Source organism: Amaranthus tricolor, chromosome 7, assembly GCF_026212465.1.
Source record: "Amaranthus tricolor cultivar Red isolate AtriRed21 chromosome 7, ASM2621246v1, whole genome shotgun sequence".
NCBI lineage: Eukaryota > Viridiplantae > Streptophyta > Magnoliopsida > Caryophyllales > Amaranthaceae > Amaranthus > Amaranthus tricolor.
In genome coordinates, this window is record NC_080053.1 from 19,751,630 (window position 1) to 19,772,760 (window position 21,131).

The 21,131-nt window shown below is 33.7% G+C and overlaps 1 protein-coding gene across 1 annotated transcript; it reads left to right on the top strand.

The window, feature by feature from the left end:
* The first annotated feature begins 574 nt into the window (after positions 1-574).
* On the top strand, positions 575-21,126 carry LOC130818938 (uncharacterized). Its single transcript, XM_057685217.1, has 12 exons — positions 575-742; positions 869-909; positions 6,345-6,442; positions 6,549-6,629; positions 7,351-7,433; positions 8,746-8,797; positions 10,644-10,736; positions 13,016-13,084; positions 13,174-13,275; positions 14,317-14,385; positions 16,018-16,074; positions 19,867-21,126. Exons 1-12 carry the CDS (start codon positions 672-674, stop codon positions 19,954-19,956), a joined length of 906 nt encoding a protein of 301 aa, XP_057541200.1. The 5' UTR covers positions 575-671; the 3' UTR covers positions 19,957-21,126.
* The last annotated feature ends 5 nt before the right edge of the window (positions 21,127-21,131 follow it).

The window sequence follows — 21,131 nt, forward strand, 5'->3', positions numbered from 1 at the left end:
AAAAACTGGATTCAATTCTCATTAAACTTCTTTTCCAATTATTTCTATAACTAAAAAATTACTTACACAAAAATCCAATGTGAAACCCTAATTTTCTCTTGAGTCTAGCAAAACACTCCCTTATAAAAAAAATCATCTCTAGTTAAATAATACCTCCTTTTTATATATATTTGTCTAACATTTTTATTTTAGTTGCCTTTTACTTTGCAATAATAACTTTGTCAATATTTCTAATTTAATTCTCCTTTACTTTACAATATTTTTATTTCGAGTAATATTACTTTCTTTTTATTCAGTCTAAGTGTCTCATTACTTTATTTAGTCAAGTCATCTTAAATATCTCATTTCAATTTTGAGTATGTTAACTTTACCAATTTATCCTTATTAAATTTAAACTTTTTACACCTTTACATTTACTAACCCCATTTTACCACTATTAAAATTTTAAAAACACTACACTTTTTTCTTTAACATATAATCTCATTTAACCATATAAAGATCGGTGAAAAGTCAAATGAACACGTTTAGTAAATAAGAGCGAGAACTATTTATATCATCCAAGTAGTCACTAAAACTCTAAAACCCTCTTGGGCAAAAAGTAAAACCTCAAACTCTCACTCTTTACTCACCTTCGTTACCAGCATTCATCGTAAAATCCTGGTTTGATCAATATGGCGCTTCTACGATCCAATCCTATTAGAAACGTATTAAGATTTGTCCATCTTCAACAACATTCTTTTACGTTAGTATTTCTCATCCCTTCTGATCATTATTTATTTACTTCTTTTATTTCCTTTTAGATTTTCTTTTTCTCTTGTTTTTTTTGTTTGTAAGGATTAATTCAGATCTTGAACTCAATATTTTGCAGTCTGGGAAGCTCAAAAAGTTACTCTAATGTTGTTACTCACGGTGCACTTCTTAATTTTCTCCGCTTTTTAATTTAAGATGCTTAATTTTGCTGCCATTTTTCAATTATTGAGTTTTTTTTTTTTTTTTGATTATATTTTTCTTATTGTTTTTCTTTGTCATTTGATGATTTTTATTACGTTTTTATGGTGAGGTTAGGTTGGTTAATCTTATAAAGTGACAGATTAATAGTTAGCATGTTTATTGAGAAGGAACCCTTTTATGGAATGCAACAATGTTGTTGCCAGAATTGAAACTTGAAAGGGCTTTAATGTGGTCATTTGTATTGCAAATTGAAAATTCTGATTGCATTTTCATGCTGTTTGGATTGCAGTGCAATTGAAGCTTTTGGTGTTATGGCAGGTTAATGACATATAGGGAAATTATCACTATACCCCTGTGTTATTGCACTTTATCTTTGGTATCCCTATGTTTTTCATAATTCCAATGGTACCCCCAACACATCTTGCTAATTACAAACGTGACACTTTTTAAGTTTTTTCCGTTAAGTGGCCGTTAATTTTTGAATTTGACCCAACCATGGTTAGTTTCTTATTGCTTTCTTCTTTTTCCCTTTTCCCTCTCCTCTTCCTTCTTTCCTTCCATGGTTGCTTCTTCAAGGTTCTCATAATTTTACGGTAAGGTGTATTCCGGTACAATCAAAAGACCACCTGGAATATGGGTTTTTCGTTGGAGAGCCCAGTTGGAGATTACATGAGCGGTAATTTTCTCATTTGGAGATCATCCTCAAGCTTCCCACCTTTCGACAATTCATTATCATTCACCATGTCCCAAGAACTACCCTCTTCTGCAACCAGAACAAATCATCCATTTTACAAACTCATCATACAGACCCATTATTTCAAAACAACTGAACACATCATATCATATACAATAAAAGATGCATAATCTAAATTCTAACAAAACCAGAGTAACTAAATTCTCACTTATGCCCTACGAACTGTGAATTAAAACATGGCAAATTTGGGCTAATTCAACAAAATATTTAGCGAATTGCGGAATAACAAACAGAATTAGGTATCACAAAGCTAAAACACTAAGAGCAGCCTTTAGATATAGGCTAAAACATACTAGTAAAGCTTTGTTCAAATGAAAGCTGAGCATTCTCCAGCCTTTCAAGAATGTCCGGCCCTTTCAATTTCGACTTTATCAAAACACACAACTACATACAAACCCATTAATTTTTAGCGTAAGACAAAAAATAAACAAAAATCAAAACTAATAAAAATAACACCTAGTATTAATCAAACACTAAAATCAAAATTTGGGCAAAGTCAATCAACTAAACTAGTTTAGAACCCTAATCAATGCTAATTTATTAATCAATCAATAACAAAAATTAACCTAATTTAAAGCAACTTACTTCTTCAGCTTCATGATCTGGAAAAAATTACCGCTTCATAGCTCTGGCAAACCAAATTGCTAGTAAGAAAATTACCACCAGGTAATCTCCAATGAAAAACCCATGTTTCAGGTGGTCTTTTGGTAGTGTTGGAATACACCTTACCGCAAAATGATGAGTATCTTGAAGAAGCATCCATGAAAGGAGAGAAGGAAGAGGAGAGGGAAAAGGAAAGAAGAAGAAAGCAATAAGAAACTAACCATGGTTAGGTCAAATTCAAAAATTAACGGCCACTTAACGGGAAAAACTTAAAAAGTGTCACGTTTGTAATTAGCAAGATATTTTGGAGGTACCATTTACTAAAAACACAGGGGTACCAAAGATAAAGTGCAATAACACAGGGGTACCATTGATAATTTCTCTATAAAATATTGTCACATCTTATGTCATGAGTCAAATTTAAATATACGTGTAGGTTTCTCATATTCGGTGATGCTCTACACTTATGGGTCAACATTCTCGTTTATGAGATTAGATTTTGGCGGCTTAAGGGCGAACTTAATATTATACTTCAATAAAATACAACATCCTACTGTCGTTAAGAGACTTTCATTTATGTAGGACCCTCAACAATTTTTTTTAAAATAAATCTATTTTCATTTGTGTCAATCAGCTAAGTTCTCCTCCATTTAAGCTAATTTGACATATTTGCTTTTGACACAAAGTCTAAGGGGTTGGGTAAAATGGGTTAAAGCAGTGAGGTGTTTACAAATAAAAAGAGAGAATATAGAGTGTAAAAGTAGCGGATCATAATCAAATTAGAAATGGGGTAAATTTCATTGGGACAAACTAAAATGGAAAATGGGGCAATTTGAGTGGGACAAAGGAGTAGCAAACATAGGATAGTGGAGAATTATATTAGGAAAATGTTTGTAGGGTGGCACCAATTTTCTGCTCTAATGAAGTTTCACTACTAGGTTTAGTGATAAGTATGCAAAGATGGAATCATGAATTGGTCTAGTGTTAGAAGACTCTCGTTTCCTCCCTTGTGACAAGGGCTCGACTCTTACCACTTGGATGATCAATTTTGTTACTTCTTGCTTGTAAAGAATTATTGTTATCACATATTCCATAATTTTAAAAAAAGTATGCAAAGATTTATAGGTTGTTAGTTTGTCGTCTATGAGTAACGCACCACATCACTTGATTATGCCACATTTTTCCCAAATTTGGTCTTAAGTAAGCAAAGGATATTATTTTTTATTCTTATTAGACCAAAGAAAAAAATTGTCTCTAAGGTAGACATTTTGTATTGTTGGAACATTTTTGGGGAAATATGTAGAGTTGGAATATGTAATAAAAAAAAGTAAAACGAATATTTTTTTGCATCTATGAAAGAAGTTGGTAGAGAAGAGGTAAGTGTTTGTAAGATAAAGAAAAATATTAGTATTCACAATAAGAAGAAAAATGAAGTTGGTGTAATGATGAATGACTGATTGTCAATAATATGTTATAGATGTGTAGAACAAAGAAAAAAAATTATAAGGGTGAAACTTGTGTATGGATGGGAAATACCAAATGTCATTTGTAAATATGCATTGTGAGTGGAAGTAGAGTAATCACTCGACATATGGTTGATGCAAAGTATCCCAACATCAAAATTTGTATACTAACAATATTTAAATGGTCATATTGGGTAGACACGGTGATTTTGAAAGTATGAGGTGTCGAATAAGAATGAGAAAGGAAGGAAAGTCTATTTTGAATTTTACACAAGTATATGATTTGCTAGTACTTAATACATGGTTTAAAAAGCGTCATAGGGGAAATGTGAAAACCCTTTGGTGACTTATAGAAATGCTGCAACTGCAAGCCAATTCAATTAATTCTTTGACTTAGAAATGATGGAAAACTTCATAAACTTTAAGGTCATATTAGCCATAAAGTAAATGTGTAGCTATCCAATAAAATAATCTTCGATGTTCGTATACAATCAAGCTTGTGCATGAATAAAATTCAAGGATTAGCAATAATTGTAAACGATGGAACTTAAAAGAATCGGATGTAAAAGAATCCCATTGGTAAATTCGTTTAAGTTGAGGGGACACGTTGGGAGGACAAGGATTCAACTAAGATATAAAAAAGAAATTTTTTAATTGCACAAAAATACTAGGAGAATCAAAAGGTGTTGTGGTAGTGGAAAATAACACAACATGGTGGAATGAGGAAGTAAAGAGTGTAATGATAAAGAGAAAGAAAGAAATTCTTATCTAGCTTAGAAAATTGTATTTGTGAGAAGAACTTTAACAGATGACAAGAAAGTCAAAACCAAGAAAAAACAAGTAATAATGAGGCAAAAACTTAAAATGTATAACAAGTATACAAGTTGATGAAATGTGTCAAATTACACAACAATTATATTTTATCGAAGATGAAAAGAGTAATGTAAAATTAGAGGACTACTTTGACGACTTATTAAATGGATGTTTATAGGGAAAGGAGACCTCATGATGGAAGGGTAGAATATAAGAAAGAACTTATGAATCAAATAAAAATTTAGAGGTTGTAAAGCTTTAAGAAAATTAAGCTACAGAAAGCAATGGTGTACTTGTCTTAACGATAATCCTATTAACGATAATCTTAAAATAAGGGATCATGCATGACAAAAAAACCATTACCGAGAAGTGCTTTGGTGGATAATGGCAAACAAATGTATGCCTCGTAAGTATGTTACTATAGTGCAAAATATGTATAAGGAAGTACAAACCGTATTAGAATATGTGAAGTAGCGACTTAAGGTTTTACAATCACGATTGATTTACATTAAGGTTTTAATTTGAACTCTTTTATGTTTGCGCCTTCCCTATATAAGAGAACAAGACCCATCGTGGAAGAAGTTTTATGATGCATGACATTGTATTAATGGAAGAAATTAGATATGCGTTTAATGCTAAGCTAGAGATGTGGAAGCAAGTATCTGTTTAAAAAGGGTTTAAACTAAGTTAAAGTAAGACGTACTAATGTAGTATATGGAAATTTTTTTGGTGCGGAAGATCATAGCAGATACTACCTCGTATTCCCAAAAAATATCCCATTCAAGATTTGACATTATTTATCAATCACTGTTAGTTTGTATTTTATTCTTAATCTAAACATTAAAACATAGTTTAAGTAGTATCTTGTTTGATTCATCTTGATGTAAATTTCATCAATGTCTACTTTTTATAATTTTTAATCACGCACAATTAAGAGATATTTAGGATTGAATTAGTGCACTTAACAAGCGTCCAATCCCAAATGGACATATAGTAGGGATAAGAAGTATGTTTAAAGTTAGATAAGAAAGGGCTTTTTCTAAATAAGTGTTCAAGTAACTTGACTCAAATTTTCACAAGAACATGATCAAGATGTAGCGTAGATGCTCTAATGGAGACCTTTGACCGAAATATTATGCAACCAAGATGTGAAACTAAGGTTAAAGGAAAAAATCAATGGAATTGTCATTATACCAAAACACTACAATTATGCCATTAAAATGTTTTTTTTGGAAGATATTGTTGTAGGAAGATGGGAGTAGCTGAGATGTGTAGTTAAAATGGTTGAGTGGATATACACTTAAAGATAGAATTCGAAATAAAGACATAAGATAGGTCCTTGGAATCATAGATATTGAAGAAAAAATGAGAGAAAGTCATTTACGTAGTTATTTGGATTTGATCATGTTTAAGGAAGATCGAAAAAGGTAGTTAATTGGATGCTTGCAACTTTGATTAGTTTAGAAGAGGAGGAGATAGGCTAAGGATCTGGATAGTAGGATTGAAGAATGACATGACTATTTAAGATTTGTAGGGTTTTATGACAATGGATAGTAGGAATATATGTGGATGATAAATTAACTTCTGGCTTTTCACTTTGACTCGAATATGGCTTTTCTGTGTACTTATCTTAAGCATAACACTTGCCTGGTAGCGGGACATTTATTATGCCTAATGATATTAATATGCTCTACTTATGGTAATTGGTATTTTTGGCCAGGAGAAATATTCTTATTTCTTACGTGAAGTTTTCTTTGTAGGTCCTCAATTTAACTTCTCTAGGACATATTCTTATTTATACAAGAGTCATAATTATCCGCTGACTTGTGGAAGTGCTAGAGTGCTTCGCTGCACAATGGTAGAAATTCATACTTCACGGTATTATTTCGATTGTTTGCTGAATTTTTCTTACAAGGTCATAACTTTTCCGATGTCTTGGATTTTTCTTTCATCCTTGGTTTCAGGCTGCTAAGTTGTCAGCATTTTCATATGAAGCTAGGTCAGTAACAACACATGCAAAAGCTCCTCCTCAAGCGCGACAAATGGTAACTTTCCTTGCTAAGTTTATCCTGATTCTTTTGAGGTAGCAGTTTTTTTTTCTGGCACTTAATACGCTTTCCTGTATTGCCTTGGTTAAGAATATCAAATTGAATGTTGGTATTGATCACTGAAAAAATTTCTGTACTCCCTTGTTTTAAGTTGCATCAAATGTTAGTATGGTACTGGAGGAACCTGTATCAAATCAGCTCTGCTACATGTTCCTGAATTCCTAATCATGCATTGTCTCTTATGTTCCCTTAATGTATCATCATTCACCCCTTGAATTAGCTGGGGCAAAATTGTAATTTGTATATTGTACTAGAGGAATTGGAGATTCCTGTGTTAATTGATTGATTGGTTTATTGAATTGCTGCAGTTTTCTTGTATCTTATTCTGTGTATGGATGTATGCTATTTTTACTTGCCCTTCTTCTTGAGATAGACAACATTCTTAAAAGAAAAATTTCTTGGGCAGTTAATCTCTTTGTCATTTGTTTCCTGAATGCCGCATGCAAACATTAATGTCTATTTAGTTGTTTGCGATGAAGGATAAAGCTGTTATTCGCCATGTATTCTTTTCTGTTAAAGTTGGAACAAATCTTTTTTTGATTATATTCAATCTTTTGTTATTGACTGAATTCCTCTTCTGCGCTTCGTGTTCAACTGCTTCGTTTGAGTAAGAAGCTATTGAAAGAAATCTGACTGTGCTTGCATCATTTTAATTTAGGGGGCGATGCAAGTTGCTATGGTTAGCCCGGGGTTTATCTATGAACCATATGCGCCTCGAGAACATATCTCATTTTGGCGAAGGTGTGTAATATTTTGTTGAGACTCTTCTAGTGTAATGTTTTTTCCATTGACTTTTCACAATATGAAGAAATAATATTCGCCAGTGTCACATGATTCGGTGGTTTTACCCACGAATCACGATCTGGTTCGATCGGCCCGAATCGGGGTTTGTTCGCCTATTGAATCGCCTTGATGCCCGATTCAAATCGTCGACGGAAATGTTCTCGTTTGCAAAGATTGAAGCTTTCTCAAGCTTTGAAATTCAACACCAAGAAAAGAAAAAAAGGAACTGAAGAAATTGAAGAGATGAACAGAAAAGGACTGAAAACAAAGACGCATTGAGAAAAAAACTTACAGGCTATGAAGGCTTTGATTTTTCTTGATGTTCACTCCAGCCGCTATGTCTAGGGTTTACGTTTTTGTTTGTTCTTGCCCTTTTATTTTAGACTGACTTTTGAGTCTTTGGGAATGCAGGAATTAAAAGCCCTTCATTTGATCAGTGGGTTAGGCCCACTTTTAAGCACTTTTTTTTTTATTTAATTTCTTTCCTTCAATGTTATTTGATTAGTGAGCTAGACTCATTTTAACTTTTCTTTTTCTATTATTTAATGTCACATTATTTCTTTTTACAATCACATTATTTTATTTATAATAAAATACAATTAAATTAAATTATTGTCATGACTACTTATATTTATTACAATTAAATTAAACAATACCTAAAAATCAAACCAAACAACCTAAGCGAACGAACAAAATATGTCACCTAGCGAATTGCGAATCCGAATCCGTACAACGAATCAAACCGAATCACGAATCATTTGACATTTATCCAAATTTTGCATTCATATGTTGCACAAGTAGGTTACATTAGGGCTTTCTTTGAGGGAATAATGATGATTCTTGTTTTCCCTCCATATGCACTAGTGCAGAAAGTTAAGAGTTAGAATGGTATTTTAAATTAGTTGAGGGAGGTCGAAGATGACTTGCGTGGAGGGAGTTTAAAAAACCACCGAAAACAAATGGGTTTGTAGGAGCATATAGCACAAGATAGAAGTGGATGGTGGAAAGGATCTTTTTGGATGACCAAATAAGAAAGATGCTGGGTTCATGGTACCTTCCAATGTGATTGGGTTTAAAGCTTTTGGTATTGCTGCATGGTCATGTGTCAATTGTTTTTTTTTTTTCGTATATAGTTTCCTTGAAGCCGTTTTGTCATGTTCTGTCTCATACGTCTTTTTATCCTTCTATTTGCTGCATTGAACAAAACAATTTTCTTTTTTCTGCTTTGTTCAAATTCTTATAGTAGTAATTTTCTGTTTTTGTGCTTTAGATGGTTTACAAGAAGTGGATGGAAAAGAACAAAGGAAGACGTGATCATAGAGGTGAAGTTTCTCGTGATTAGCATATCACTTTGCAAAGAGCTCTTTTTTGCTTAAAAAATTAAGACCTTGTTGAATTACTTATATTAGTGAAGTCTAACAGACTGTTACTATGCTCATTGGTCTTCCATTCAATCAATACTGTCTTACCCGATCCATTCTAATATTTACTCAGCGTAGTATGTTCTTTGACATATCGTGGTCTTTATAGGCTCTAGCTGCTGTTAATACTCTACCAATGCTTTTTGACTTGTCATTTTCTCAATGCCAAGTGGCTCCTGTCTAAGGTCGGTTACGGGAGTTGAATTTACGCTATCTTACCCTTGTAATAACTAACAGCTAATTTCCGATTTAGCCTTGATTGCGATCATCATAAACAACTTCACGTAAATAATAAGCGCAAATGATTTAATGTGCCAATTTAGTATAGTCCATTATAATATGAACTCAAAGAACTATAAATTTTTGGCTTAATCGAGAATGGATGTTGCTTCGTTATATACAGAGGAATCACTCCTGCATAGTTAATGGTCTATTTTTTCCATCTGAAGCACTTTAATTCTGTCCATGACGTTTTTTGCACAAATGATCAGTCATAAACAACAGTGATGATTAATTATGTTGGATAGAGGCAATCAACCTAGAAAATATTGATAATTGTATGCCAATCACACTTTGAAAGACTTTTTCGGTAATGCAAAATTATAACCACTTTATCGGATAAGAGTACTTGGTAGGAAGTTTTATTCTAAAGTGTTATGTCTTTTATTTAGTCAACAATAACATCCTCACAAATCAATCGTTCATCTACAACTTAATGCAAAAACAAGGTTGCATCACTGCATTGTCTGCATCGTACAGTTTTTTGGGTATACCACAACAGAAATATGGCCGCATTGACCGTGAAATCATTTGCATTACTCGCAAAATCAGCGAAAGTTATCCGAATGTCACCGAAACCGTAATTTGGCACTATGTTCATAAGTACAACTTCGAACAACAAACCCTGTTGCAATGGTACTCAGTGATTTGAAACTGTCTGGCTAACACTCCAGTCACAATCTCTTAGAGCTTATGGCAAAGGAAAATAGATATCTTATAATCCAAAATAACTGGATTGTTAATTGCTTTTGGGTTGATCCCTCTTAAGTCATCAAAATAAACATTGAGATTTGGAGAAAGATCTGTATTTTCCATCTAAACTGCAGTGTATTTATGATCATTAATGTGTAGATTACTGTCTCAACAATGCCTACTTTGTTCAGAATGTCGAATTCCAAACATAAGTTAGAGGTTAGGAAACTGGAAAGTGCTCTTTTGGGAGAAAGTTTGCCTGTTTTTGTTTAATGAGTTGTGAATGACAGGCTTGCAGAATCTCCTGTCAACACGTGGGTCATTAATCTGACAATTTGTTTTGAAAGAGTGACGAAATAACTGGACGGAAGAGTTCTCTCTCAACTTATTAATATCGGGCCTTTTCTGGTGAAGAAGCCTCAATGATTCCTTACAGAATTTTGTTATGTTTCTTGTGTAGGATTCGGGTTAGGGTTGTAGCCTTGTTTTCTCACCTTAAGAAAAAAGTCTCATCAAGTTAAGGGCCAACAATTTCTACGGGGTATTAATTTTATTTTGCCTTTTAAAAATAGTTTAGGTTGATAAGTAGAAGTCTGGACCAATAATTCAAGTTTAAATATGAAGTTTTCTGGTGAAAAAATGGAATCTATGTTCTAAGTCTAACTAGTGTTGCTCAATGAGTCAGAGTCCTCCCAGTTTGTACTAAATTCTGATGAGATTACATCCTTCATGTATTTATCTTTATTTGTCATAGTAATATGCCTTTTGTTTGCAGCTCAAAAACGCCTATGCTATTGCCAAATTGAGAAAAAAATTTGGGTATTCTAAACAAGGATTCTATAAAGAGGCTTTTGAATTATTTAAAGAGGTATGTTTCAACATGTTTCTTTTTTAGACGTGCATTTTCCATTATCTTGGCCAGCTCTTGGATGTTTATATGCTAGAATATTCTAAGGTTGTTATGACTGCTTCCAAGTTCTCACTTTTTCAAAATGGAAAGACGATAATGCTCTGGAACTGCCTGGTATTTGGTGACTTGGTGTCCAGAAACGCTATTGACTTATTTTCAACCTTTGCATTTTAAATTTTAGGAAAAAATATTCAATATATAAAGCAGCTTGTCTTTTTCATTTAAAGACTTTTAGCATAGGAAACGATAAAATAAAATCAATGTTTGCCACTATATCTACATATAGTTAGCTTGACGAGAGAAACATTTATCCAAACACTCAAGCCCCTGCTTCATAAAGCTACCTGGTATGAATCTCAGAGAAGAATGAGAAAAACTAACAAGAACAATGAAAAACAAGGATTAAAGGAAATGCTGAATTTCGAGTATCCAGCTTACTCCAACCAGACTTAAGCTTTTGTATTAATTACTTGCATGATTACAGCATTCGAGCACCACATTTTGTATAATAGATTAAACTACTGCCAGCTCATACATAGCAAAACCGTTTCATTCCCCTTACCCACTGCCTAATTCTGTTATGGCTCATTAAGTTCAATAACAGAAATATTCCCTCCTAGTGACACCTCAGCACTAGCATCCTTCCTTTTGCCTCTCCTCTGATATGTAAGCAAGTTGGGCTTGGGCTGCTTAGTATTAGTAAATGGCATAGCACTACCCTTTATCTCCTCTCTCTTGCCTCCCCCTCCCCCCTTCATTCACCCATATATTTCTTTCTTTACATGAAAGAGCACCTTTCATATTTTCCTCCTCTGTCACCATCGTTGATACCGCATGTGACTCTCACTTCTGCACCATCGTCATCTAAATCCATGGAAACCATATGTGTTAACAAATTCATTGCATATTCAAATTAAACCCCAAAGCTTACAAATTAAGTCAGTTATTTGAATCCAGCCCTAAAGGGTTTAGGTGGTCAAATTGATCTATCAGAAGGGTTGATCTTGCAATTATAGACAACAATGAGCTCCTTGTCTCTTGTTCTCTCTACTTCTCATCTCCCTCTTTCTTGAAAACACCACTTGCTCTTATGGGGTGGTTGACATGGTGGTGCATTTTGCTCTCAGGTCTACTTGGTTTTGAGTTATGAGTATGGGGGCTGAGGACGTGTGGTTGCAAGACTGAGAGACAGTGGGCATGTGATTAATCATTGGCAGGGTTGAGCTGTGTCATTGTGGGTTTCCTTGAGTAATGGGAAATTGATGAGATTGTTTAGGTCTAAGTCGTAGAAGCCAAGGTTTTTGAATTAGGGTTGCGATCATGATCACAAATCCTTTAATGTTTCATGTTTGTGCATCTTATGCAGAGTTGATTCAGTAGTTGCAGTTGAGGTGATTACAAGATTGCCCATGTGATTTAGCCATTTATGTTTTTAGTCATGTTGGCCTTGAATCGGCTTTTTTTTGTAATATTCATTGAAGTCTAGGGACATATCAATTCTGTAAGTTGAGAAATCTATAAGTTAGTGACTTAGTCATCATGTATTTGTGCATTGGCTTATATAAAACCTGAGGTGGGAATTGACAATAGTGAGGTGGTGGAGATAGCATCTCATAGTCTGGTGGAGTTGGTTTTTGGCATAGCTCTGAAGGAGACCCTCAAGTCTTAAATGTGTACGTTGATCCAAAAAACTTTCGGAGGTGGGAACAAAGGGAATTAGGAGGCCACAATTTAGGTGAACCCATTTACCCTTCCAAACAAATTTATAAAAAGGATGCTAAGTGGGAAAAAGAACTGTAACATCGATGAGAGGAGAGTAAGCAACTGGCTTTTCTTTAATTGTTTATATTTTATTATAACCTACTCAGATTAGCCATTTCGTTGTGATTTGTGAAGCCATGATAAGCTCAAGAATACATAAAATGGCTGGTAAGCGCTTATGCATAGGATCTGTATCTTTTCTTGATTTTGTCTCGGTTATTTTAGTTCTTATTCTGATGCTTAGTGAAGCTAATTAGTGGGGGTCAATATTGTCTATTAAAGAAAAAATTATTTTAATGATGTGGGATTACCACATTAGTGTTAATCAGAAATAAGTCGTTGAAAGGGAAAACTTCCAACACATCTGACTATTTTCCATTTTTTGTCAAACAACTCTTGTGAGTGTACTTGTTATATATAAGTGTCTTTTTAAATCAGAATTTTTGAGTTGATCTTCTGGATTTCTTCTTTTACAGATAAATACATTTGTTGCACATGGTGATAAAACACCATTGAGGAAATTGGTTACGGAGAACATGTTCTCAGTAAGCTTCGAGTGAATTCTTGCGATAGATTTTCTGTGATATCTTCTTTTATCCTCGTTGAAAATTTTGACAATGTTGATTGCATACAGGCCCTGAAAAATGATATAAAGCAAAGAGAAGGTATGTGGAGCTCGGTTTACTGGGAAGTTATTGAGCCGGCTGTTAAAATCCGGACTATGCGAGCTAGATTGGCAAGTTCAAATACTTGTGCACTCTTTTTTGTAACTTTTTTAATTACCAGTTGTGATTTATGAACTTGGAAGCCAGTTAAAGTGAAACAAAACTTATGCTTTGCTCATTTCTTGTTGTGCTTTCATCCTGATGTTGATTGTAGTTTCTCTTGCTTCTAAAATGAGCATTCAATTTTTTCGAATACCCTAGACATCCAAGATCATATCTGATCTGGCACCTAGCTTTGGAAAGATTTCATTTTCTCTTGTTGAAACTTGAAAGATAATATTATTTTTTTTAAAAAAGAACCCCCTTTTGTCATTCAGAGGGTACCTAAATACTACCCTTTGGATAATCAGCTGTCATATCAACGGATTACAACCGATGCCTGATGGAAAATCCAAAAAACCATCTTAGTAATGAGCAATGGAATAGTTTGAGGAAATTATCTTGGCTATCGTTTTAACTATGTCTTACCAAGGAGGTGCTGCGGGAAGTCATGTATGAGACTTTTTTAGGACTTTTGGTTGAAGTTTAGAGTCTATGATTTTTTCTATCCACAGCCTAGTCTTTTTTTATATGCTTTGACCCTTAGCATTTTGGTTCTCCTAATGCTCTATGCAATAAAGGAGTGGTTGCGTACGTTTGACCTGGTCATTGCCTTAGGAGGGAAACTTGAGCGTCGTTATCGGAATTTTCGCTGTATCCACAGCCTAGGTTGATCATTTTCGCTGTATCCACTTCACAATCTGCTAGAGGTTTCTATGAATTACTTCACTAGTAGAAAGTCTATCCTCATAGAGGCCATAAATTTTGAATCCTTTTATTGCCTCAGTTGTGCTGTGGGGAAGGAGGTTGTTGAGGCTGCCTGGGGCTTGCCTATCTATGTGGCTATGAATATGATTTTGTCTTGAGAACAATATTCATATGCTGTTGAGAAATCTTATGATATCTATTTTTGATATAGTACCTGATTGGAATTCATTCTCATTGTTTTGGTTGAGCAAGTAAATTTGCATCTGTTTTCGAAGTGATTTTATTTCGTGCTATTTTAATTCCAGATTGGTGTTGACCGCAACGACCTTAACAAAGTTTTCATACAGCTCACCCTTGAGTTTTTAACCAAACAGGTATTCTTCAATTTGATAAAACTCTAGTATTAACTGGTTAAATGATGCACCTTTCCTTTTTTCAAGTTGCTTGATTTTATTGTTCTTCGAACTCATAGTCTCATACTTTGGATGTTTCTTATCCTTCATCGAGTTTCTTAAAATGTCCTCTGGAAGGGAGCATTTCATACTCATTGCTAGTATTGAAAGATGCAATCTGCAGTATTTTGAGCTTCAGTATCAATTCCATAATTGTATAAAAGTGAAGCTGTATATATATATATATATACATATATATATATATATATATATATATATATATATATATATATATATATCTTGTTAAGCATTTGATCTGAGAATCTGTTGGACATCTCATCTGTAAGTCTTATGATTTAGAGCTCTCTAGGTCAACGTCTAACAAATGATGAGGCTTAGCAAGATAGTATTCTGATATTAGAACTTTAGAATTGATCACCTGACTTGCCCAATGTTCAATTGATGTTGCTTCTTAAGAATGTAAAAACAAGCACTTGTCCTTTATAGTCTACTCTTTTTGCGAAAGAGTTGTGTACAACTATTCTAGTTCCAAGTACACCTTAACAACTAGCATGTTCATGCTTTTGGGAATTTTTGTTAGCTTTCTGGACAACAGGAATTATGCTATAAATTTTAACTATTTGTAGCATGAACAACATAAGTACATAGTAAATACTAAATTTGGTTCAAGTCAAATCAATTGCTACACTTGCATAGTTAATACTATTCATCAATCAATATTATTTTACTTTCTATTCTTCATGTATTAGAAAGAACATAGTGAAGTGGAATTTTGTTAGATTTGTCTCGATGCATATTTTCATAATATCAACTTTTTATAATTTTTAATTTTAATTATGTGCTACCAAAAATAGTAAGGATCAAAACAGTACATTGGATAGCGTCAAAACTAAAAGGGTAGCAATTAATTTGATCTAGAGAAAGTAATATTTGCTAACTTTTCTTTATACCTTGAGGTCTCTTTACTTTTGTGCTTCATAATTTGAATTTGATATTGGAAGATGTTGCATTGTATCCCCGTGGATAAAAGTAAGGGATATAACCTGGAAAAAATGTGGTTGGAATTAGTAAAGGATAGGTTTGCCTCATGTCATACACTATTGAAAAAACTAGCTAAATTGTTGAGAAGAACTTCCTGTAAAAGAGCTTAAATATGTTAGGCATATGGTGGAGATGAACGTTAAGCTTATAGGATAGAACTTACAGCGTTGATGACTTTTGGTATGAAGTAGATTCCCTATTGGGAATAGGCCATAACCAAGCATAGTATTTGACAATTAAATTTTCCGACGAAAAAAAATTAGGAGATTTACGAAAGCTAAATTACGTAAAAAGAAAATAGAAAGTACCTGATTAGATGTCGCATTGGAGTAGGAGATAGATGTTTTGGTGAGTGAAATATGAGTGTGATTGTGTGAACCATAGGCTTATAGTCCAAGGAAATTAGTTAAATAAAATTTTATTTGTCCATCCAAGATGTAAGTCCTATCCTTTTTCGTTCATGAGATAACTTTTAATGATTTCTTAATGTGATTAATAATTTTATTTGTTTATATGTTGAGATAGAAATTGAAGGTGATAATTTTCTTGCAGAAGTTTGAGGCTTATAATTCTAAAGGTGCTGTAGTTGCTGGAGATAAAAATAAAGAGGTATGTTTTGTGCTTGTTAAGAACCATTAGCTGTTTGAATTTTTGACTAGAGGAAGTATTCTTATGCAAGTTGCTTTAAACATCTCTTGAATGAGACTTTAACTTTAATAATAACAATGCCAAACCCTTAATCACAATAATATGAGGTTGACTACATGATCAATAATAAATCTCATGAGAGAGAGCATCGCTAACATATAGTATACTTTATTTAGCCTATCTATAAAAGTAATTTTGGAAAAGCAATGTTAGTGATCATATACACTCTTCACCTCCATTCACAAAATTAGGTAACGGTCACTATCACAGTATCGGACACCTTGATGTGGTAACGGAAGTTATACGGTTATTGTAGCACCAAATATTGACGAAAAGCATCAGATATCATTTGAAATGGCATTGAGCTTATCTCTTTTTCTTTTAGGCTGATAAAAGTTTTAACCTTCCACTTGTCTCTAATTAGTCTTTTTTTTTTCATTCTTTGTACATGAGCAAACCAACGTGATAATTTCTCTTTTTATTGTCAATATTTTAGACTTCAATTTAAGGTCTTAACATAAATATTTGTGCCACTCAATCTTTCTCCAATGATCTCTTTTGAAAGCTCAACATTCTGACCGATATTGTAATGATTGTATAATGACACTCCAATAGGAATTTCCTTTTAATATTAATGACATACCTTGGTTTCTTTAATCGAGTTTAAAACTGTTTTTATTTTGATGTTTGCCTCCACAACTCTAACCTAGCATTGATACCTAGTTTTGTGAACTAACACAATGTCATCAGTGAACAACTTGTATCATGAAACTTCTCACAAAATAGGTCTTATTAACTCATCAAGTACCGCTACAAACTTTTAAGCGCGCAATGAAAAACCTTGAAGTAAATCAATTGTGATTGGTAGAATTTTCATGTTGGTTTGTGTTTTCTCATACATATCTTGGACTGTACTTAATTTTACATGTCCTAATGTTGATTTGTATTTTCTCTTGGATATCTTGGACACAAAATTTTACAATTCCTAATGGTGCATGTCTTAAATGGGATGTACGCCTTTTTCATAATCCACCAAAGTACTTTACTTTATCATATGCCTTCTCCAAATGAATGAAAATCTTGTGCAAATGCTTTTTCTTACCCTCTAATGCTCCATTTGTTGTCATATCATATGATAAAGCTTCCATTTTAAACCGTCCAAGCATAAAACCAAATTAGTTATAAAAAATGCTTGTTCATCTTTTCGGGTGCTGTTAAATCACCTTCCCCATTACTTCATGGTGTGGCTCATAATCTTAATCACTCGGTAGCTAGAACTTGAATCAATCTTGGCCGTTTCTTTTGCTTTTTGTACATTTGTACTACAATGCGTATTTTTCTCCATGTCTTATTAAAGAGGTTAGTTAACCAATTCAATAACATTTACAAGCCGCAATAGGAACATTGTCATGATCCACGCTTTTCGTTTGTTCCATTTTCTTTGGGACTTTCTCCACCTCTTTTTGTTTACTAATCTTATAAAATCGATTTTCTGGTTCCATTAAAATGTCTCTGGTGGCTCTTTTTTGAGTGCTTCCTATGCTCCCACTAAAGATGCATATACACTAATGCCATTCAATATTTCTCTTCCATACACAAGTTTCACTCTCATAATTCTCTCATTTATTCATCACATCTCTATCACAACATTAGCTACAAACTTATTAGCACAATACCGAATTTGTATCTCTTCTTATCTTGTCTTGAATACCACAATCTGCGTATTTTCTCCTTCCTTTGGAATGTCATTGTCTTTTCACTAAGCTACTTTGTCTTTTGCATGCAAAGAATGCTATTATTACGTTTTTCTATAACATCTATCAACTTTAAATACTTACGATATTTCAAGATTCATATCTTAACTTAATGCGATTCTTTTATTTGGTTCTTGTACTTGAAACCTAATAATCTTTGCTCATTTGACACCACATTGGGAGATGTGGCACACCACTTTCGAATTGATGACCTAGCAATCTCTGAAAACGTAACACTACACCCAGGAGGGAGGTGTTAAGCCAATGCTCATATGACACCACATTTGGACAATTTGGCGCACCACTTGTGAGCAAGACCTTGAGACCCTTGCTTTCTTATCACCACACTCGGGGTTGGAAAATGCAATACTGCTGAGTAGGAGACACCTCTGAGTTGATTTGAATTTGGCTCATGACAAGATGTGACAATATTTTATGCTGGTTGTCACTAGCCCACTGCAACACTCCTTGACGCAGGCTTGGGACGGACAATGTTCACCATTCACATAGAAATATCTGTAAGATCTCATAATTGGTTCTTGTGATAACATTTGATCCTTGCGGACAGACACAAATTAAGACCCAAGTATGTGAACTAAATTGCTTGAACAAGATCTGAACTAATCCTAAAGTGGCTTCCCAACTTGACACTAGAAAATAAGACAAATTTAGAGAAAACCATTTTAATTTGGCTTACACTGGAATCCTAATAGGTTCCTGACTGAAGTGATTAACCAAAAGAGATTGAATTTGATTACATTTTAAAAGTGTAGATTATTGACATGGGCTTTTTTTTCACAACTTAGTTTTTCTTTCTACTCTTAGTAAGTACTTAAACTTCTAATTTTCGAATTTCTATCTCTTTGCAAATAATTTAGCAAGAAGTGGTGCAAATTAATCGGTGGGTAACACATATATTATCGTTACCCATTTACAAACTCATGATGATAACATTATGAGCAACTAATTTTATTTTTAACGGCCAATTTTTTTGTTACATTGTTGAATAATGGAAGTTCAGTCAATCAAGAATCTGTTAACTTTAAATATGAGTCCAATGAAGTTGCACTAATTTAAATAAGATCAATTATTTTTAACAAAAATTATGTAATGAAAAGTTGTTCCTATTATCTAGGGAGTGTAATAACGTAAATCAACCAAACTTATTTCTTGATTTACTGATATATGACTCAACCCATAATAAAACCAATTTAAAGAGTGTGGACTTGATCAGATTCAAACAAACAAACATAATGATCCATATCTTGGAATTAGCTTGATCCTTTGTTTACTAATCAAACATGAACTAATCCTTGTCTAAAATGATGTGCTCAGATCCCAAGTAAGCCTGAAATTCGAATATATCTAAATTGAACCAAAGCCAAACTAGGTGCAAAATAGACTCTACGTAATCTATTTTCAGAATTACCCACTCTGATCGTGGGGTTCCAATAGATTTCTTATGATATGAATGTAGGGTAGTCAGGTAGATTCCTGGTGTGAAACATATATGTTATCAGAGGGGTCATAATTGTGTTGCAAGCTGCCCAAGTTTATATTCCTAAATTGACGACATACGCTCATGGCACCTTTATTCTTTGTTTCTCGAAAAAACATTGGGTTGGCTGTGTAGGAGTCAGAGCTCTTCTGTTATTATGTGTTTAAAGAAATATAGCTGTTCCTTTGGTTGTTATCTGATGCTATCTTGTGCCTGGTTGAATATCATTTCATGTTACACAGAACTTTTTGTCATCAAAAGAAACTCAACTATCAAGAAAGAGTTTTTTTCTTTTTTTTTTTTTTATCAAAACTTCGAACTTTACCAGAGCAACTTCCAGTGGTCTTTGTATAATATTTTTTTTCATCATTTCATGCTTTTTTTTGGGTTTTCCACTATGAAGAATAATTTTCAAATTGTGAATTTACTATTAATTAGTATCCGTACGAAGTCTGTCATTCAAATGCTGACTACTGAATGCTGATTACAATGTTTGATTAGGTACTTGTTCGTGATTTGTGGGTCTTTGAGAAGTCTCTGTTTCACCCAGGCGCATATTGGCGCCTCTGTGGACGAATTGTTCCTAAATAGATTCTACGAGTTTGACTGCTGTTCTGTGATATACGTTGCAAGGATTTTTTGCTCCTACACACAATTTTGTAAGTTGAATGTGTTCATAGTTTCAGAACTAGCTTCAGTAATAATGTCAGTCCTCACTTCTTCGGATGCATTTCAGCAGTTCCAAAATTCTGCATTTTGTGGTAGAGTAAACTGCGCATCATCTTTGTTTAAATTTCAGTAATATTTCTTGAGAAAACAAAAAAAAAAAAGAGCACTGGTGTAGTGTTGTTTTTGTCCAAGAAGAATATTTTTACGTTTGCTTTCACTTGTACTCCACTTTTTGTAGGGTATACCATGCATTTACATAGAGTATACCTACCTACCTTCTCTGTAAATCAAACCCTTCTCAACTGACCATGAAAATGGATCGAAACAAGCAGCGTCTTCAATCTCATGGCATCTGCCACAAGTTGTTCAACTTCATCATGAGAACCTTAGCTGCACAAGTTGTGAAACCTGTTACATTAGGCCCACCACCTATGGCACTCCATCATACCCGAAAGACAAATTGGTCGTTTATCAACCAACATAAGATGGGTTCTCGAGATTTCGATTCAATCGATGGAACTGAAGATTTCAAGAGTGTGGTTTCGATTGATATTGAAGATGAAGCTTCTTTATTGCTTGGTGCCGCTGCAGGTGAGTGGCGGTATTATCGAGGGAATAAAGTAACAGATGAGAACAGAGGTGGAGGTAAACCAAAAGCTGCAAGAAAGATGGTTAGAATCAATGATAAGCCTGAAGTTATAAATGTGAGCAAGAAAAGGAAGAAAAGGGTGATCGCGATTAGGCATGATGGTGACCTAAGACCTTTGAAATCCATTCTCAAAGTCCAAAATCCGAAAGGGTGATCAACTCATGTTAAATTTAATCCTATGAGAAAATAGTTATAGTAATTTTATCACTATTAAGTATGAAATGATTCGTACTTAGGAAAATATACTATACTATGATGCTTCTTCGTAGCCTTCATCCCCCATCATGAGTCGGCTCAATCACAGGCGCTGCTCTCCCTCACTGTTCAACAAAAGAAGGTTGATATCGCATGCTAACTTAAATATGGTTTTTTCGAATAAATTGTAAATTCATTGATTTAAAATATTTAACATTTGCATTTTAATGAGAATCAATTTTGTTTCAGTTGG